Raw genomic sequence first — 22,389 nt, forward strand, 5'->3', positions numbered from 1 at the left:
GGCGCGATCTCGGCTCACTGAAAGTTCCACCTCCCAGGTTCACGTCATTCTCCTGCCTCAGCCTCCCAAGTAGCTGGGACTACAGGCACCCGCCACCACGCCTGGCTAATTTTTTGTATTTTTAGTAGAGATGGGGTTTCACCATGTTAGCCAGGATGGTCACGATCTCCTGACCTTGTGATCTGCCCACCTTGGCCTCCCAGAGTGCTGGGATTACAGGCATGAGCTACCGCGCCAGGCTTTTTTTTTTTTTTTTTTTAAGCCTATAGTACCTGGTATTCCTGGGCAGTCTCCCATCTAAGTACTAACTGGGCCCAACTCTGCTTCACTTCCAAGATCAGATGAGAGACCACAGTTCTTCTCACATTCTATTTTAGTTGTTACATATATGAGAAAAACAAAACAAAACAAAATAACCACAGAGCTCTGTGTCCTATGTATCACTGAGCTTAGTGTGGCAACACATGTCCCCAAAGCATCAGATACCCATGATAATAAGGTCTCAATGACAGAGGGCTTGGCAGTCAGAACAACAGCCACAAGTCAGCTGATGAACTGCATTCAAGCCTTAAAATAAAATCTGTAAGACAGCCAGGCATGGTGGCTCACACCTGTAAATCCCAGCACTTTGGGAGGCCGAGGTAAGTGGATCACCTGAGGTCAGGAGTTCGAAACCAGCCTGGCCAACATGGTGAAACCTCATCTCTACTAAAAATACAAAAATTAGTCCAGCGTGGTGGCAAGCACCTGTAATTCCAGCTACTTGGGAGGCTGAGGCAGGAGAATCACTTCAACCTGGGAGGCGGAGGTTGCAGTGAGCCAAGATTGCACCACTGCATTCCAGCCTGGGCAACAGAGTGAGACTGTCTCAAAAAAAGAAATCTATAAGACAATTTAGAGAGGATAACCAGAAAGGCACAGCATTCCACACAAATTCAGTAGTTTAGACAAGTGTTTAAAGGAAAAATGTAGGAATTAGGTTACCTCCTTAAAAAAATATAAATACTTCCAAGAGAGTGTTGGGAAAGAAAAAAAACTAAAGTATTTCTATTAATTTTTAGGAAATATAAAAAACCATACTGGACTTTCTCATACCCATTCAGCTGAAATTTAGAAATAGTAATTCTATAACAGTGCTTGAAATTTTTAAAGTACCATTCCTGAAGCTAAGAACAAATTTAGATACTGTGATACCACCAGCTTTTCATGTAGGCAGCTGTGTTCCAGAACTTGTAGAACTTAGGCACAGACAGCAAAAGGTAGCAAAAATAGCTCAGATGAAATATGTGATGATACATGAGATTATACTAAATTCTACATTATTGCTATTTTCTTTCCCTCCCATTAGAACATTAATATGTTCTAATTATATTAATATAATATATCAATATATACAATTATATTAATATAATATATCAATATATACAGTTATATTAATATAATATATCAATATATACAGTTATATTAATATATACAATTATATTAACATAATAGATTAATATATATTAATATATACAATTATATTAATATAATATATTAATATATACAATTATATTAATATAACAGATTAATAGATACAATTATATTCATATAATAGATTAATATATACAATTATATTCATATAATAGATTAATATAACATTAATATATTTTCTCTCTTAATAAAACATTAAGCCCCAATGACTGGTAATCTTCATTAAATTAGCTGTACCTCCTTACTGCCGTGATGGCTAGTACGACTACTACCAACTTAGAAAGGGAAAAAAAGTCATGCGGTTGGCCTTAATGACAAGAAAAGTCACAGATTCACTTCTAATTTATAATTCTCAGAATTAATGTGCAATTTTGAGTTGTCTCCATTAAATCCCTTGAACAGAATCATCATTTTGCTCCACATTCAGTTTATGTGTGTTTCCATCCTAATGCCTGAGCAACAGGGTGGTGGTGCTGATTGGAAGCTAACTTGCATTCTCACTTAGGAACTCTGGAAGGGCAGAGCAGGCCACCAGGAACCTGTTTTCATGCAGCTCCTAAATACTGTGTGAGCCAGTGATGGGTCTTTGGCAATTGTGGGGAGCCTCCTGGGCCACAAGAATAGGGGGCTTGAACAAAGGTGGAGATGTCATGAAGCTGGAGAGAGGGTCAAACTACTTAAACTTTCTGCAACATCGGCATCTGATAATCTGCGTGAGTGACCCTCAAATGTACTCTAATCCAGCCCTTGCATAATTTACACTATATTCCTTTTGAATGTTTAAAGAACAGGGCCTCCTACAGAATAGCCATCGAGGTTGGCCTGAGGAGCATGTACTCAACCTAAAGGAAGCTCTCTGGCTCCTTCCAGTACAGTGAAGCAGAGGTTCAGGGAACAGCTGGACAGACAGAATCGCAGGAGCAAGGAAGACCTAGGAGCCCCAGGGAGCACACTGGAGCAACAGGGACACCCCTTCAGATGAGAAAGAAGTGGCTGCTGGCAACAGAAAACTGAAGTAGCAGCTAAAGAGAACTGGGAGACACTGAGGCCCCTTTAGAAAGGAGAGGGGTTTGGGAGACTAGCAGTCTAGTGACAAAATGGGGGAAGCTCGGAAGTAAATGGCATTGGAATAGTCCCCCAAGCCCCTGACTGTCCTCCTGATTGGTCTGGTCTTGGATAACAAGGGTTAATTCTCATTTCGTGCTTTCATAGCACCCTCTGCAAATGTGGCTAAGGGTGGGTGACTGTGGGATAGCAGAAAGACCTACAGAAGGTAATTTTTTACCAAAATAAGGCCTAAAAATGGACGCTATGCACTTTGATCTCTATCTTCAGAAGTCACAAGAGTGTAAAAAACCTGAAACCACTATTTCTCAATATGCTGTCTCTAGATGAAATGTTCTCATTTTTATGTTATACTGAAAGATATATATTGCAAAAGAATGCAACTTTATCTGACACTACACATATGAACAAGCAGTCTATTCCAAGGTTATCCTGCTTCCAAAACTAGAAAGATGTAAAGTAGAAGAAAGACAAAGTACAACGTTTCACTCTTAAAGCTGTTAAGTTACCCTGTTTTGATAAACATGCTTACCATGCCATGCTTTCATAGCTCTTAATTAACGTCTAAAAATATCTTTCTTTCCTCCTGCCTTCTGAAGGATTGTCACACGCTCCTGGGTTCTTGTCCCAGCCAGGCAGCATTTTCCTACATCACGGTGATGAATATGTAGGAGAATGTGTGCCTCAGTATCCTTAGACCCCAGTTATACCAAATAAATATAATTTTAACAGCATACCTCGTTAGACTGCTGAAGTATTAACCAGATTTTAATTTCTGAACATTTCTTAGCATGCATTTTAAATGGACACATTTTTAACATTATCTTTCTGCGTTAGATTAATGTAATGTTCTCTGTTTCTCATGTAAAGCTAATATTTTGCCTAGTTTAACCTTTTAAAAAAATGATTTAAGTCAGGGCCAATCACAAGATGAGACTTAGAACTTATGAAGTCTCAGATGTATTTTCTGAAGTGATAATGGAGGGGCACCCCCTGGTTAAGTTTCTTAAAACAACAATATCCAGAAAAGGTAGATTTGGAGTATATTTTATTCTTATGACAATGGCTCACAACAAAATCAAAATAAACTGGCAACTCTAAGGAAACACATTTTGTGTAATCAAAGTTAAAAAGCAACATCAATGCATGTAGCTTTCTTTAATTAGATTCAAGGTCTGAATCTCTCTCTCTCTCTTTTTCTCAGATCCCTCCCTGAATCAGTAGTAGAAATGACCACCATTAGGACTCTTGTTTACTCTGGAAGAACTGATAAGGTTAAAAAATTTTTAAAAAAGTCACCTGGCTGTCTCAAACACATGCCTGACAGGCCAACCAGTCACAAGAGTGCACTTACTTAATCAAGCAGGAAACTGAAGTCATGGCTATTTGTACCTGATGTTCAGCCATCTGGCTTTCTGGACTCCTGCCAGGCTCTGGGCTCTCACTGAGTTTCAGCTCAATGGCCTCCATCTTCGTAGAGATGGACTGGAGGGAGTCCTGGTACTTCTGCTGGCGTTCCAAAGCTTCATAGAGTGTGCGCTGCTTCTCACTGATCTACAGCAGAAAAGGGATATTACCAAATGCTTCCCAGCCCCTTATCTTTCAGATTACAACATTTCTTTCTTCAGTGCTTTACCTCTGTGGCCCAACATAGGGTACTCAACTGTGGACTGGATGTGTAAACTCTCCGCATGTATTTCATAAGACAATCGCTAAGGTTACTGGTGTCTGGTGGGCATAAACTAGTCCACCTTGAAGACTTACCACATTCTTTAAGGTTTCCCAAGAACGCTGCAAATCACCCAGTTTGGCAGTAGCGGATGGCTCCAATCCCGGTTCATAGAACTCCTGGGATGTGGATGTGCTGGGGTGAATTTTTGCAGCATCTGTCTGCAACCTCTCAGCAGACAAGGCTTGGTAATATGCAATGTCCTGTGAGTGCAAAGCACAGTATTGAATTAAACAAAAAGACAAAGTCTCGATTAATATGCTCTGGGTACTGTTGGTCATGTCAAGGAAAGGTTTCAGATCTACACCTTTCATGGGGCACTAAATTAGTAAACTCTTGTGACAAGAAAAATTTAAAGACTGTATCAAAGCACACTATAATTGTTTCAGAATTTTGGTTTATATATATATCAAAAAACAACTTTATCAATATTTCAAGTTGCCAAAACTCAATCTTATTCTATGTTTGTTAAATGGAAATACAAAGGATTTAAGCAGTACACATGTATTTAAAGGTTGATTAGAATCGCAAAAAAAGAGAATCTTAATGATCTAGTTCCTAAAATGTTGTCAAATGTATTCATTAAAGTTTTAAATAACTTAAAAAACTACTTGACTTAAATAAATCTACAGATGCAGCCAGATCTTCACTATTTGTGGGTTCATTATTTGCAGAATTAATTTAAATATTCTGATATTAAATAAGAAAAATGTAATGGGGAAGTTACAACTACTCTAAGAAACAAATAATATAAAGGTTTTCTTCTATTCATTTCCTCAAAGTATACACACACAAAAAATCAAAGTGAATGATGAAATATCATGCTTTCAAATTTTTAAAATCTATTGTGTTATAAGTAACATTGCATATTTTATTTGTACTGATAAAATTTACTATATCAAGAGATATAGTAAAGATGGTTTTTAATTGTTTCTATGGTTATTTATCTGTATTTCAGTAGAAATTTAATTGGGGGAGTAATTGCTATTATAAAGTTCATTGTTTTTGCAGTTGGACTGTTGAAGGGAATTATGTCAGCTTAAAATACCTGAGTCTTATTGAGAATCATGTATTGGTAAAAAGTATTGAAGAAGGCTCCAGCCATCTGAGAAACAAATGTAGCAGTGTCATGCGGTAGAATGAATTCAGTCTGGGACAGCTGAGACTCTAGCAAAATTCTCCTCTTGTGTAGCTATATAATTGGAGCAAATAACTTATATCTTGCACACTGGTTCACTCATTGGTCCAACCTTGGGTGGGATTGAGGATTATATGAAATAATATTTGAGTGACTATGACAGCTTCTACCCATTTTGTTGTTGTTCCTGAGGTCTCCAGATGAGTCCCCAACATTTATTGATGATATTGGAACATGGAGACTGCTTCCTCTTTATTCCTAACCCTGTCACTGTCTTGAGTGGATTACTCTTCATGTCCTTAATAGGTTTAGATCCATTGATCCTCACTCACTCCCACCCCACTTCAGTCCTCCACACCCTTGTATGCTGTCATTGCTTCATCCACTTGGAAAACTTGTCATGCTTCATCCACTTGAAAAACTGCAAACATGACTCAATCCAGAGTCATATATGCATGTGTGTGTTACTGACACACACACACATACACACACAAACACGCACACACACACATACACATGCAATCCAAGCTGTCAAGGAGATACTACAACTTCTCAAATTTTCAAAAGTCTGTGTATATTCACACTCACCCTTATCTTATGCTTTCCAGCTTCACTGCTTAAACCTGACTCTCCCACAGACTCTGAGAATCCCATAAACTGCTTTTCCAAGGACCTTGGTCTATTAACATCCTCTCTGGCTTTGTTGACTTTCTCTCTTCCATCCAAAAACACCTGCACATACTGTTTCTTTTATTTGTTTTCTTGAAGGATATCACATTTTCTAAAAAGTCCACAATTCACAATGTGATGGATCATCACACGTGAATGCACATGCACACACAGGCTCCATCCTAATTTCTTTGTTTTCTCCCTTTCATTTCATAATCCAACTTCTGAAAGGGTGATTTTCATGGGACTTTCTCACCCTCGATCCACTTCTAAATTCCAGTTTGGACTTTGATCCTGATGACTGCAGAGCTTGCTCTCACCAGCTTCTTCTCTTTGACAAAAAATGATGAATTTTCATCCCTTCCCTTGCCAGACCTCTAGCATTCAATAGCACTGACAAACCCTTTCTGGAAACACTTTCTAAAAAATCTCACTGTTCTCCTCCCAGCTTTCTAGTCATTCACTCTTTCTCTTTTATAGTTTGTTTTCCACTCACTCGCCAATACTGGTGAATTGATAAGCTCCAGACTCACATATCCAGATGTTCGTGCATATCCTGTAGGCTCTTCAAAGTCAACATTTCCAAAAGGAACCAATTTAGGAAAAAACAATGAAGTATTACCCATCTTGCAATAAATGGAATGTCTTCTCACCTAAGCTATAAACTTGGGATTTATTCCTGATTTCTCCTCCCCCTTAACATCCACTGCTTATGGGAGGATGGAGTGCTAACGATGCATGTCCTGGCCACAGCCTTAGTTCAAGTTCTCATTACAGTAACAGCTTCCTAACTCAAAGGCTGCAAACTGGCAGCCTGTGGGTGCCTCTGACCTGCACACATTTAGTGTGGCTTATACAATGTTTTCAATTGTTTAAAATCTCTCTTCATGAAGATAGAGATTTCATTAAAATTCACATTCACAGCTTGTTTTGCAAACCACAAGGTATGGTAACACTGGGCCCTGTGTCTTTGTTAAAGTAATGCTAACAGAGGAGACATTGCCTCATTTATGCGGAGCAGGAGCTGTCCAGGCCTCTGTAGTCCCTCCTGGCCTGTTTCTCTCATTTTTATCACCAGGATGGACCAAGCATGAGACTGTGTAACTTCTGTTTCTAACAGCTCCCCTGGCTCTGAATTTGCACACTTCTATTCTCCTGTCCACATTGATCCAGAAGTATCAGTTCTGTACACAGCTTCTCATTAAATTCCCTCAATGGTTAATTAGCTTCTGGAGGAAGCTGAAATTCCTTCCTGTGGCATTCAGGGCCTCCATGATGTGGTTCCCATATCCCTGTCAGTCTCATTTCCCCCTCTCCTCCTCCTCCAATGTTTCTCCAATTACACTGAAACTATTTGCAGTTGCCTTGATGGGCCATATTGCTTCCCGCCTCCACAGCTTCCCACAGGTGGTTTCTTCTGCCTGAAAATCTTCATCTCACACGACCCAACTGCACTTCAACTGCCTAACTGCGCTCCTCCCTTAAAACTAAAGGGGGCCATCTTTGACCTCTGCCTGACCCCAGCCAGTTTAGGTGCTTTCTCTAGGCCCTCCCACAACACTGTGCTGCCCTCGGCCACACCACCTGCCACCTTCTCTTGTAAGCATTTGCCTGTCCTCACACACACTGTAAGCTCCCTAGGGGCTGTCTGGGTCAGTGCTTTTCGTCTTCATCCTGAGCACATTGTGGAGTGTTTGGCAAATAACAGGCAGGCCTATATGTTCATAACAAATCATGCTTGTAAATGCACTTTTATAAATTCTATTATTTTATATACATGTAAAGTAATACTATTACTGTCCACAAGGAAAAGCAGGAATGGCTTTAAATGATGTAAATGTTTTACATTAGATACTCTATTATAAATACAGAAGGCTCCCTAAAGAGCTAGAATAAAATAAATTTATACAAATAATTTTTTTCTGGCAGTCTCACTCTCTCTCTCTCTCTCTCTCTGTGTGTGTGTGTGTGTGTGTGTGTGTGTGTGTGTGTGTGCATGGCTATGCCTACAGATACGAATGACAACTCCTGGTTTCTTAAAAGGATTTGAAAATACGTCACCTTTTATAGATGAATAATTTCTATTTATTTGAGGTACACGCATAAATTCAACTAAAATAAATCACTCAGTACTATCAATAACTACTAAAGTCAATACTTGATGCAGTGAGGAGTCAGTTAAAAATACGTTTCTCATTGCTTATGTGCCTAAGTTATGAGTTATGAGTAGATTCCTAAGGAAATAAATCTGGACAACTGTAGCTACTATTTGATCAGCATTTTGTAGTTTAAAAAGCACTTTCACGATTAATGTCACATTTCATTTTCACAATGTTGTGGATTAAGTAGTATTGCTTCCCACTTACAAATGAGGGTATCAAGGGACTTCCCAGGTGCACTCAGCTTAGAGGAGGAAGAGCTGCAACTCAGTGTGAGCTTTTAACTTGAAGGCCAACGATTTTCCCATTACACTCTTGCTCGCTCTTTTCAAATCTATTCCTCTCTCAACTCTTCTGCAGAGTCTAAGCCTTGGCTTGCTTCTAAGGGGAATCAAGAAGCCTGCAGCAAAATCTAGGAATGCCTCGGTATTTCTACCTTCAAGTAAGCTAAACTGTTATTACATTTTAGATAATAGCTACTGTCAGAGACAGAATACACTGACTGTGAGTGGGACCAGGTAGTTACATAACGGAGATCTACTTGGAGGAACAGCAGGCACAAAACCTTTTTTTTTTTTTTTTTTAACAATTGTGATTTTATAAAGCAGTTCTATTTGGCTGCTCCCTGAAACAGCTGTACACATTCTGTGCACAAAACTCAGGGTTTTTAATCTGAAAACTGAAACTTAAGGGGATCCTACATGTCCTCCTCAGTTTCAAGAGACAATTTTATAAATCCAGTGCATCACCGGTCATGGTGTCATATTTTTTCATTGTCTTCTGACATTACTATACAAAAATAACATGTGGCCATAATGATGGGGTTGATTTGTTTGATGAACACCAAGCATAATACATTTGCTTTTTAACAGCTCCCTCAGAATAAAGCTGTCTGTCTTAATCTAAGTAAAGGCATTTTCCCCTACTTTGCAGCATCACATGTAAGTATTTTAGATTAACAATGCAACTTAATTGATGTTTTCCTGTGACTAGGGGAGAGGGGAAGAATTAAAACAAAGCCTAATCTCACTGAGTTTTAGGATCTGATGAAGCTTTGTGGTTAATGTCAAGAAATAATAATAGAAATATTTGCATGTTTCATCATTTTTAGGGCACTTTCATATATACTTTGACACTTTGCAAGAAGTAGCATGGAGATTTACAGTTTTAGAAAAGGTATATTCTTCCCACAAAGTCTCAAATAAGTATTTATTATTCAGCTTGAAAATTTTGAGAACCTAAACCATATTAAATAGAATAATTTTTTCTATATAATAATCAGCCGACTATAGCTCAATTTCTCTAATAACATCTGTAACCACAGGGAAGGACAAATCATCAAAGAATGAGTAATACATATTTTAAAATCAGAATTGGAAGAACACTTTCCCAAATCCCCCACGGCTCCCTGAACTTCTCCTTTTATGTTGCTGTTTTTAGTTTCCTCTGATCACATTGTTATTATCTGTCCCATGTCTTCCTTTCTCTCTAGACTGTCAGGGCCTTGCAGGTAGGGCCATTCTCTTGCAGGTAGGGCCATGCTGACTCCTTCTCAGCTGCATCCTCAGGAACCAACACAAGGTTTCATGCTGAGCAGGTGTCAGAATGTATTTGACAAATGGATGAGTTGATAATTTCCCTAGAGCTATCCTGATTTTTACCAAGAGAACAGTGTAAGTGTATTAACTAAAGGTTTCATCACCTTGATGTTCCTTTTTTTTTAAATGAGGGGTGATTCTCTTTATCACAGAAATCCTATGACAGTCTGAATGCTTCTGCTTTAAAATAAAAGTAATATAATTGAATTATAATACAGGTTATAAAACATTTGCTCTGTTTAATGTTTCTCCCTTAATAATACATATCAACTTCTTTGAAAAAACATAATTTCATAGAATAGTTTACATTTTTTAGTTGTCTTCACTAAAAAATAAAGTATTACTTAACATGCATTAAAAGTTTTTGGTTACTATAAAGGCATCTTTTTGATTTCTATCTAACATTTGACATAAAACCTTTTTGACATTTAATTTAGTATTATCTACATTTAATACATGGTAAAAGGCTTCTTATAACAAAATGATTATTTTATTTTCCCCATTTTATATAAAATAAAATTTAAGATTATTGAAAGATAAACACTCAAATCTACTAGGCATTCTAGTATAAATATGGCAGACATTCCTTACATTGGTACACAAGTTGTAAATAAAGAAGTCTGACATAATAAATAGAAGTTTCCTGTCTTCAAAATCTGAGCTGGTAAATGCCAACACTATTTTCAATGCATGTTATAAAGCCATCGAATCATGTTATTTTACAATGGTGACACACATCTTTCATTTTCTGTTGGATGCAGAACCCCATTCCAGATGATTGCTGGAAACTAAGGCCACAATGTCTTAAAACAGGGCCTTCTGGGCTATCGTTCCCATGACCTAATTTTTGTTCATCCCATTTTCTGTAGCCCAGGAGAGGAGACGACATACTCAGACACATGACAATCATAGTTTGTGCAACTATAACACCTAATAGTGTGTCCCTGGAACCGAATGCAACAAAGTCTGAGATTCATACCCACGATCTAATGGAAACAGAGAATGGAGTCCTGCATCTGCCCAGAGATTATTGCTAGAGGAATGCCAAGTGGGAGGTACCTGGTTAACAGAAGCATCTGTATTAGCCACAGGTGAAGGGGAGCGACGGGCAGGTGGAGAGGAAATCTCACTGTTGGTTCCCTCCTCCCCAGACTCCTCAGTGACCGGTGACAGCAAAGTGTGACAGCGACCTGCAGTCATCTGCCACGTAAAATGTAGCCCAAAGGACATGAAAATCAATTAGCTATGTTAACATAAGTCCTGTTCAGGCACAGGCCAAAATAGAGTTAATTATAAAACGAAGGTTAAAATTACTGGGACCCAAATTCACATATTAATCCTGTGTTAGTATTTAAAAGTTCTGTCTTCAAGAGAATATGATGTTAGTAATCATTTGTAAAACAATCAGGAATGGGGGTGCATATGACATTGAAGTTTTGTTGTTGATTAAATACTTCATTATTTTCCTTTCTTTGGAGAGTTTGTGGCTTTATAAATAACTGCAAAAATCACAAATCATACAAATGAGGAAAGGTCTGTGAAATAAAGCTTGGTCTTTCGTGGACATCTCAAGTTACAAATATGGTAGGGAGATAAATGCACCCAAAGTACTGTATTGCTAAATGGGCTCAGGTATGGTTACTCATTACCTGAGGCACAGCACATATGAGGGAAAATACACAGCATTGGGAAATATTATAGTCATCAAAATACTCAATGCATTTTAGATGTCAAGTGTATAGGAAAATAGTGGTGCAGAATAGAAAATAACAAAGTTGATTTATTTTAATCCAAAGCCAAGCTTTAGATGGTCTGTTTTCATATTTTTCTAACAATAGCTGTTCTTCTAAATTGTATTACACATTTATACAGTAGAGTACATGCACATATGTAGTTAGCTAGTTAGCCTGGAAAACACAACTAAATATATATGCCATGAATTTCCCATCCCCCAGACAACTAAAACACTGTGCAAGTAAATTATTGTTTAAAGCTCAGAGCCTCTCAGTATTATTGCAAAATTATAAACAAATACAGGGCAGACCTCTGACGTGTTAAGTAATTCAGCTGTCTCGAGCACATAGTTTCATTTTAACTGTCATTGTTTACAGTGTCAAAGATTGGCCCGGCCCAACGGTAGTCAAAGAGAGTTAAGGAAACTGTTCCTCCCTCTGAATCTGCAAGATCGAAGGCTGGTCCCTGAAATCAGCCACGGAGAGGGAACATGGAGCCACTCCCCAGGCTCCAGTCAAAGAGCAAAGCCGCGGGGACCCACTGGATCCTTACCATGACCACAGAGGGGTGGGCCGAAGGCGTGGGGAGGAGCTCCCCATCCAGGTCCTCTGTCCCTTCCGCCAGCCCCTCGACCTCGGTCACCGTCAGCAGCATGGTGGCGTGCTTGGCTTTCATCGTCAGCATCTTGCACTTGGAATTCAAAGAAGCGATCTGCTCCTGGTAGCCCTTAATTTTCTGCGCCAGCTCCTGAGGAAACATTTCCCCCACCGGGGTGTCAGAGCAGCATCAAAAGGAAACAGAAGTAGTAGCGTTCATCTTCCTGCAGGGCGGGCCAATGAGCGCGCAGAGCCGCGCGGGCCCGGGAGGCAGGATGTGGAGGCGGCGAGTCCTCCTCCTGCATCTCGCTACCGAGCCAGACCGCAGGCTGCGCGGCGCGGCGCAGGCACAGCCAAAGTGCCCGAGCCCGCGTCCCCGCGTCGGTACAAAAGGAGAAATGAGGGGATGAGACCGAATGAGTGGTTTCTAATCGCGAGAGGCCCCATATGGAACCATGAACTTCCGCAACATTAGGAACTGACAACTTTCTTAAAAAGCAGAAATCATCTGAAATTTACCAGATGGTTCATGCCATGGAAATTAGGTCATGTGATGGCTAAAAGCACACCAAAAAAATGCAAGGCTCAGCTCTTAACCCTACTGAGTACATTCAACAGAGATGACAGTCATTTATTTTACATAGGGTCACATAGTCAATAGCCTGTCTGTTCCTATGTCCCTAAGAATTTTTTTTTTTTTAGATAGGCTAGATATTGCATATGGAAATCCTAATTTTTAATGCAGATTGACCCCCAAATAAAATTTTGTATATTCATCAAATTTTCTCTTGCACACTTCATCATGTCTCAAATGTTGCTGAGGCTTTAACTAGAACTTTAAACTTGAAGTGCAATTCGGATTTAATGGCTTTTAATTTCATTTGCTTTTGAAAAAATAATTTTTTTTGTTTTTGTTTCTGAGCAGACAAGAATGAAAAAAATATATTATGAGCGATAGAGGTTTTACATGTTTTATTAAGAGCTTATTGGAAATATATTCTGGGTAGCACATAGCCCTTAAAAAGATAACTATAGATTCATTTTAGGAGTATAATAATTCTAAAATATTAAAGTTTTACTTTCTTGCTTAAATATTTTAAGTATCAAATATTAAAATTATACTTTATTGCATCTTTAAAAAAATGACGATACATATTTCAAAACATGATTCCTAAAAGTGCAAAACTATTATTCTTTTTTATTTTTTTTATTTGGCTTCTTTGTTTCAGAGGCTGTCATTTATTGTACGCATAGAACACATTTTGTGGGCCAGGTGCAGTGGCTCATGCTTGTAATCCTAGCACTCTGTGAGGCTGAGGCGAGGGGATCACTTGAGGTCAGGAGTTCAAGACCAGCCTGGCCAACATGGTGAAACCCTGTCTGTACTAAAAATACAAAAATTAGCCAGAAATTGCTTGAACCCGGGAGATGGAGGTTGCAGTGAGCCAAGATTGTGCCACTGTACTCCAGCCTGGGCAACAGAGTGAGATTCTGTCTCAAAAAAAAAAAAAAAAAAACAGACATATTTTGTGACAAAAATATTAAATTGTAATGTCTTTAAAATAATTGTGTACATACATACCCATACATTCATATATATACACACACATATACACATACACACAACACATATGTACTCATAGTCATCCCTCAGTAACTGAGGGGCATTGGTTCTAGGAACCCTCTTAGATACAAAATTCACAGATATTCCAGTTTCTGATGTAAAATGGCATAGTATTTGCATATAACCTATGCACATCTTCCCAAATACTTTAAATCATCTCTAGATTACTAATAATACCTAATACAATGTAGATGCTATGCATTATAAATAGTTGTCATACTGTACAATTTAGGGAATAATGACAAGAAAAGAAGATCAACATGCAGAGATGCAACCATCCTTTTTGCTCCTCAAATATTTTCCATCCATGCTTGGTTGAATTCATGGATGCAGAACCTATGGATATGGAGGGCTGACTGTATGCAAAACACACGCATGCACATGCGCGCACACACACACACACACATTTTGTTATTATTGTTGTTTTGTTTGTTTCTTCCTGCCCAACTGAAGCTGAGTGGAAGGAAAAACCGTCCAGCAGAACTCAGCCATCAGGCAGTCTTCTTGACTCCTAATAGTATAGGAATTTTTAAAACAAGGATTTAAAAAGTAGAAATCATTGCTTCTTTACCTCTGGGGATGCAGTTAATTAAACCTAATGGGATTTTTAAAAACAGTGATTGAATAGCTGTTTACTATATCTCATCTAGTGGCTAGCACGTGGGTACTCAAAATGACATTTACTGTAACTAGTTAATACTAGAAAAGAGCTCTAGCAGATTACTGGACTCCTTGAATTTCAAGTCACCAAGCTTTCACACAATGGTTTGCCATTATACAAAAATTTAAGCAATCTTTTTTATTATTTTATTTTATTTTATTTTTGAGATAGAGTCTCGCTCTGTCACCCAGGCTGGAGGGCAGTGGCACAATCTCGGCTCACTGCAGCCTCCATATCCTGGGTTCAAGCCATTCTCTTGCCTCAGCCTCCCAAGTAGCTGGAATTATAGGCACGTGCCACCATGCCCAGCTAATTTTTGTATTTTTAGTAGAGCCATGTTGGCCAAGCTGGTCTCGAACTCCTGATCTCAAGTGATTTGCCTGTCTTGGCCTCCCAAAGTGCTGGGATTACAGGTGTGAGCCACCGTGCCCGGCAATTTGAGGAATCTTTATGAAATAGACAGAGTTAGTATTAGGCCTTCCACCCTTTGTAATCACATGGCTGGGCACAGCTCCCTGATGCAGTATCCTGCAAAGATGTGCCCACACTGACAGCAAGCGACCATTTCTTAAGCTGCAATTCTCAACCTTATTGTGTACAAAACTCATTTGGATTGTTTCTTTAAAAAATGCAACTCTGGTCACCACTTCCAAAGGTTTTGATTTACTAGGTGTATGAGAGTCTGCATTTCATAATTAGCCCATGTGACTCCAATGCACATGACTTCCACTGAGAAATAGTACTCTACGACTTACTTCTGTAAGTGTAAACCTCTTGTAATCTCGTTACCTTCGAGGGCTGGTTATTCAAGCTGTGGTCAAATCCACTAAAATAAAATGGAACACTTGGTTTAATGTTACCCATTCTCTTTATAAAATTTCTGAAAATGTTTATAAAGGTAGGAATTTCAGGTAGAGTGGCCACTAGAAGACAAGCAGCCCTCTGTGGCCAGTCTCTGGTATTCATGAGCAGGCTTTCCACATCAGGTGGAAATAAAAAAGAGGTGTGAGTATCCTCTCCTATGATTTAAAAGTGGCAGGGTGATTTTTTTCAAATTAAATGCAACTTTTGAAAAAATATTATTATTATTTTTTTTTGAGACAGAGTCTCGCTCTGTTGCCCAGGCTGGAGTGCAGTGGCACAATCTTGGCTCACTGCAACCTCCACCTCCCAGGTTCAAGCGATTCTCCTGCCTCAGCCTCCCGAGTAGCTGAGACTACAGACACCCGTCACCACCCAGGCTAATTTTTGTATTTTTAGTAGAGACGGGGTTTCATCACATTGGCCAGGCTGGTCTCAAACTCCTGACCTTGTGATCCGCTCACCTTGGCGGCAGGATTACAAGTACTGAGATTACAAGTGTGAGCCACCACACCTGGCTGAAAAATTATTTTTAAAAGTTTGAATTCCTTAGGCATAAATAACTGATCAGTTATTTTTAAAGTTATTTGTAAGAAAACTAGATTCACCATAAGATTGAAATTCAATTAAAACAAGACAGAAAATACAGGAAGAAACCCTCTTTCCAGTTTGTATGTTATCATCAGTTAAGCTTTCTCCACTCAGCACTTTCCTTCCTGTGTTTGTTTTATACATACAATGAAGCTCACACAGGACTGCATCATTTTTTACATGAAAATGTGTTCTAAGTCACAGTTGGTTTAAAACTAACAAACGTAACATGGATGTTCAGAATTGTGGAAGAAAATGTGACAAAATAAACAGCTCACTGGACCAAGAGTCAGGAAGACATAGTCCACTGCTGACTGAGCTGAGGTCACTCTGTGACCTTGGGGGACTCGTTTATTTTCCTGGGACTTCATTATTCTCTTTTGTTTAATTAAGTAGCCCAGATAGTTTCTGTTACAGTGGAAGAAAAATCACAGAATTTGGAGACAAAGATACTGAGATTGAGTCCAATTTCAATCAGTTACTAGATTTGGGAGCTCAGAAAGTCACTTTTTTCTAAGTTCAGTTTTTTTGTCAGTAAAATAAAGATGATTTAAAAAAAATCCTTACCCCGGCCAGTTGTGGTGGCTCACGCCTGTAATCCCAACAGTTTGGGAGGCCAAGGTAGACGGATCACTTGAGGTCAGGAGTTCAATACCAGCCTGGCCAACATGGTGAAACCCCGTCTCTACTAAAAATACAAAAATTATCAGGGCATGGTGGTGTGCGCCTGTAATCCCAGCTACTCAGGAGGCTGAGGCAGGAGAATCACCTGAACCCAGGAGGTGGAAGTTGCAGTGAGCCAAGATTGCACCACTGCACTCCAGCATGGGCAACAGAGCGAGACTCCATCTAAAAAATAAATAAATAAAAATAAATACATAAATAAATAAATTCTTACCTCATAGAGTTGGTATAAAAAAGTGATGTAAAATTTTGTAAGTTACTTTAAAAAACATAAAGCTGGCTGGGCATGGTGACTCACATCTTTTATTCTAGCACTTTGGGAGGCTGAGGCAGGCATATCACTTGAGCCCAGGAGTTTGAGACCAGCCTGGGTAACATGGCGAAACCCTGTCTCTACTCTACAAAAAAAAAAAAAAATGCAAAAACTAGCCTGAGGTAGTGGTATGTGCTCATAGTCCCAAATACTTGGAGGCTGAGGTGGGAGGACTGCCTGAGCCCAGGAGGTAGAGACTTCAATGAGCCATGATCCCACTGTGAGCCATGATCTCGCCACTGCACTCTAGCTTGGGTGATACAGCAAGACTCTCAAAAAAAAAAAAAAAAAAAAAAAGCACAAGTTTCTTGGGGAAGAAAAACCGTACAACAAAAAGTTTAGTAGTAATAGTAATTATTACCCCAGAAAAGATTTTAAAAATATCTGTACCATGATAGAAGAGTTGTTACAATAAAATTTTGAATCTTCCTAGATGGGATTAAAAATAGTTTCAAAATAAATATGTAATATATAGTCTAATCTATAGACCTACATAAACAGTGGTTTCAAAAATCTACGTAACATTTTCATTTAACCATTGCGTAAGAAAAATCATTAACATAGATGATGTCTACAGTTGTAGGAGTAAATGTAGATGGGATATTTAAATGATTTTGTAAATCATATATAAATGAAAATTATTAATGTTTGTATATGTCAAGAAATTAAAGAATTAATTGCATTTGGAGAAGGGGGTGAGATTTTTCGTCCTTACAAAGCAATACTTTGAATCTTTTGAGAATCTCAGTGTGAGTGGTTTGGAAAAATTGTTAGTTTTTCTCATGACAAAGTTAAAACAGAGCATATGGAAGGATATACTCCATATACTCTATCCTTAGTACAGAAAAAATAAGACACCCTCCTCCCAGTTATTTACCAAAATTCACAGTGCTATGAACCAGCCCCCAAGGGAAAGAGTGAATTTGACCTATATGGAATTGACAGGTCAGGAAAGGAAATTCCCTGCTAAGCTCGATCACTCAAGGACTATGATGTCTGGGACAGGGACTGCACAAGGAGTGGTCAAGTCCTAAGGTCATAATGATGCCAAAGGAACAAGGAAAGAAGAACATTTGAAAACGAGGCACATGTTAGCTGGCCCAATCCGAAAATTAGCAAAGTAAACAACCTGGACCATCCTCTGATTTTGGGGAGAGGAACTGAAATGACTAATATTTCAAAGAAGAAAATGTTTAACATACTAAGTCTTGTTTGTTTGTTTGTGTGAGACTGAGTCTCACTCTGTCGCCAGGTTGGAGTGCAGTGGCGCGATCTCGGCTCACTGCAACCTCTGCATCCTGGGTTCAAGTGCTTCTCCTGCCTCAACCTCCGAAGTAGCTGGGATTACAGGCACATGCCACCACACCCAGCTGATTTTTGTATTTTTAGTAAAGACGGGGTTTCACCATGTTGTCCAGGATGGTCTCCATCTCCTGACCTCATGATCCACCAATCTTGGCCTCCCAAAGTGCTGGGATTCCAGGAGTGAGCCACCAAGACAGCGATCAATGCAGCAAGCAAGCATTAAAAACAGGGTATGAACTGTGTTTTAGTGTATTAACTGTGAAAACTCTGGGTGCAGGAGATGACAATCAGTGGGTCCCAAAGGATATAATGCGAACAACGTGTAGAGAGGTTGTGGAATCAAGGGGAACGCACGTGTTACTGAATCAGCAAAAACGGCACTCACAATGCTTAGACAGCCAAAGAGGCCTCTCAAGAGCTGAACACATTAAGTGCAGGACAGGGGAAACTGTTCTCTTCCATTCTCTAGAGACCAAACATATACTCTAATCACACCAGTTTCCTGCCCTCGGTATTTTGCCTACATTCCTCTTACCTCATGCCGAGAAATCTGAGCCTGCAGCTCCTGTATGTTACTGGTGGCAACAGGTTTATCCTCAATCTCTCTGTGAGCTCCTTCTATCAGTTGCTGGAGATGTTTCATTTCTTGCTCATATTGTTCATACTGCACCACAGCCTCCTTTGAAAAAAAAAAACAGAAAGATAGACAGTTTTTTTCTCTATCAATAACTAGGTAAGTGATTCTGTAGTTTAACTCCTATTTACCTGTACAGGTAAGGAATAAAGAAATGATGGGTAAAATTCCTAGATGGTTTGAATTCTTCACTTTACTTAGATATTTCAGAGCTTTCTCTCTAAAATATTGTAGCAAAATTATTGATGGAATCAAAATAGTTAAGTAGTTAGGATTCTTTCTCTCTCTTTTTCTTACTGATGTCATCCTGAAGATGGAACATGATGGTCAGAAAGGGTGAAGCAGTGTGGGAAACATTATTTCATTGTTCCATCTAACAAATACTGAATATATAGGTAAGACACTTAGCTAAGTGCTACGGTAGGGAATAAAAATACGAATTATGGGCTGGGCGCAGTGGCTCAAGCCTGTAATCTCAGCACTTTCGGAGGCCAAGGTGGGTGGATCACGTGAGCCCAGGAGTTCAATACAGCCTGGGCAACATGGTGACACCCCCGTCTCTACCAACCAAAAGTATATATACATATGAAGTATGAATGACTTTTAGCCTCAGGAATTTTCCGTCCAACAAATTACAAGATAACAGGGAGGAAAGGATAGTTGACCAAATGAGCCACTAGTGATTTTAATGAGATGCTATTGATACAATTTTTGGATAAAGCAAGAATTATTAGATGAAGGGAGACATAAGGTAAACACTGTCATTTCTTCCTGGTAAATGATTTTCTCTTACTAGGCAAAGAGACTAAGAATTATACTTGAGTGCATTTTTTATGCACTCAAAAGAAAATGGATTTAATTCTTTAATAAACTGAAATATGAAGAAAAACTCTAACAGAAGATAACAGTAAACCTGTATTATCAGTTTGTAGATGATTCTCAGGTGAATAATAAGAGATAAAAACATTTAACTGCATAGAAAATTAATCTTTACAAGTTATTTATTTAAAAATATCACTAAAAGATAATTTTCACCAAGGATATTTTTTATATAGCATTCCCCAGGCTTTTGTGGGTGATCCAAATGACAGCATTTTAATCTCCTTATTTTATAAAACCACAACAGCCTGTCAGATTCAACACCCTGGATGTGTTTTGATGGCTGAGCCCACACAATGCTAAGAAAAGAAGCCCATGATTCATCAGCAATTGCTCTGCTGGTGTGGGTACCCTGCACCTGCCTGCATGATGTTGCACTGCTGGATGGCGGTGTGCTGCAGCCGGCTGGCCTCTTCCTGCAGCCGCAGAGCAGCATGACAGAGAGGTAAGCTGGCAACCACATCCTCGGGGATCCGGAGGGCACTCTGGCAGAGCTGCACTGCTTGCACCTTCGGCTTCAGTGACTCCATCTCAGACAACAGATGCTGAAAATGCAATTTCATAGTTCAAAAATTTAATATTTAAATCATTTATTTCATAAGCAAAAGGCACTTACTAAATTATAGTTACGTTGCAAGTTATAAACATTTTGCAAAAAAAAATGTTTAATACAGTGTTGAGTTTAGGGGCTGGACACAGTGATTCACGTCTGTAACCCCAGCACTTTGAGAGAGGCTGAGGCGGGTGGATCACATGAGCTCAGGAGTTCGAGACCAGCCTGGCCAACATAGGGATACCCTGTCTCTATTTAAAAATAAATTAAAAAAAAATAAAACAGTGTTGAGTTTAGGAGGCATTTTTCCTTGCTATCCTCTTTTAAAAATATAGGTCCCTGTCCCTATTTACTCCAAGTTAGTTTGGCTTACCTGCCGATGAGAGAGCTGCTCCTTGAGACTGAGGCGTCCAACTTCGGGAGAAGTCAGGGTTGCCTGGGCTTGCTCCAAGGCAGCTTGTAACTTTTTCAACTCTGCTTCAAATTTTTTCATATCCTAGAGAGTCAATATCAATATATTGTACTTGAACTTCAAAGTCATAGGTGAACATCACAGTCAAGAAACCACATCACAGGTGAGCACTATTTCCATAGTGGCATTGCCATTTTCTTTTAATGATAGACATTTTTTTCTGTTTCTTTTTTTTTTTTTTCTTTTTTTTACCTTAGCTGCATCTTGGAGGTTCTGCAAACGAATTTTGATCATCTGTCGCAACTCCTCAGTCTCCCGTCCCAGTTCTGCCACTTGCTGAGACATTTTTTCTGTACAGTACACACTAGTGAGGTACTGTAATTTCTCAGTCATTGCTTCCAGATCACTGTCAATTTCTTTGGATTCTTCTAGCAGGGTCTAGAGTGAATTGTCAATATTCATGACATTTACGGGTAGGTAGAGGGGCACAGATATTCAATATAGCATGGCATAAAGGGCCCTGTGTAAGTTCTGTGTGTCCGTTATTGTGTTTAACCTTCGGCCCCCATGAGCACTTTCTACTTGGTAGCCACCTACTATTACAACTGTTTCACAGAAAAAGAAATCACAGTTCAGGAACTGTAAACAATGTGCAGAGGTCACATGTCACACTACATGTGGGACCATGAAGCTCCTGCTCAGTCAAGCCCAAGCTGCCCCCTCGTGAGAACAGGACATAGGAATTCTAGCAGTGAAAAACTCAAACATACTACGTGTCTTATTTGTATCTCTGGGTCTCCATTTTCTCACATTTAAACTAAAGAATCACTTTTCAGCTCTCATATTCTATAAGACTGAAGTTCATATTTGTCTAAGAAATGAAAATAAGAACAAGAGCATTACAAGCAAAAAGCTTGGCTCACTTGCTTTAAGTGAGACAAAGGGGTAGAGGATACGTGCAATAACTATCAAGAGAAGCAAAAACAGCCCTGATCATTCAAAATGGTATAATCTATTGGGTCTATCAGAAATACAATGGATAAGTAACCATACAATGTACATTCTATGAAAAGTAGAACGAAAGAGAAGCCAGTGTGAAGAGATGACTGCGACTTGGGGAAGACTGGGAGAAGGTCTCCGGGAAGAGTCACATCTGAGCCCAGTCAGAAGGACTTTTGGAATCTGACAGATGAGGGAGAAGAGGAAAGACATTTCACACAGAGAGAACAGCATATGCATAGGTACAGAGGTGGGTGAATCTAGAACACGCAGTTAGTGGGGTGTGTAATGTGTAAAGAGGAGAAATGAGGAATAGGATGTTACTCTTAGGCAATAGACTCTTTTTTTTTTGTGACGGAGTCTCGCTCTGTCGCCCAGGCTAGAGTGCAGTGGCGCAATCTCGGCTCACTGCAAGCTCCGCCTCCCGGGTTCACGCCGTTCTCCTGCCTCAGCCCCCCGAGTAGCTGGGACTACAGGCACCCAGGCGCCCGCCACCACGCCCGACTAATTTTTTGTATTTTTTAGTAGAGACGGGGTTTCATCGTGTTAGCCAGGATGGTCTCCATCTCCTGACCTCGTGATCCGCCCGCCTTGGCCTCCCAAAGTGCTGGGATTACAGGCGTGAGCCACTGCTCCCGGCTGGCGATAGACTATTTTTTTAATGAAGTACTTTCTTTTCTCACAATAAATGTTTATAAATATATATTTAACA

General features: G+C 39.4%; 1 protein-coding gene across 5 annotated transcripts in view; it reads right to left on the reverse strand.

Annotated features, from left to right (window-relative positions):
* Window positions 1-22,389, reverse strand: part of SYNE1 (spectrin repeat containing nuclear envelope protein 1) — a 512,392-nt gene that overhangs the window by 168,561 nt on the left and 321,442 nt on the right. For all 5 annotated transcript variants that reach the window (XM_054558331.2, XM_054558330.2, XM_054558328.2 and 2 more), the window contains 8 exons: window positions 20,931-21,116; window positions 20,640-20,762; window positions 20,076-20,258; window positions 18,736-18,879; window positions 12,118-12,312; window positions 10,891-11,031; window positions 4,303-4,470; window positions 3,931-4,092 (listed from right to left, as the gene is read on the reverse strand). In XM_054558331.2, the coding sequence (XP_054414306.2) occupies window positions 3,931-4,092; window positions 4,303-4,470; window positions 10,891-11,031; window positions 12,118-12,312; window positions 18,736-18,879; window positions 20,076-20,258; window positions 20,640-20,762; window positions 20,931-21,116 (1,302 nt within the window). The remainder of the gene's footprint in view (window positions 1-3,930; window positions 4,093-4,302; window positions 4,471-10,890; window positions 11,032-12,117; window positions 12,313-18,735; window positions 18,880-20,075; window positions 20,259-20,639; window positions 20,763-20,930; window positions 21,117-22,389) is intronic.

Source organism: Pongo abelii, chromosome 5 (assembly GCF_028885655.2).
Source record: "Pongo abelii isolate AG06213 chromosome 5, NHGRI_mPonAbe1-v2.0_pri, whole genome shotgun sequence".
Taxonomy (NCBI): domain Eukaryota; kingdom Metazoa; phylum Chordata; class Mammalia; order Primates; family Hominidae; genus Pongo; species Pongo abelii.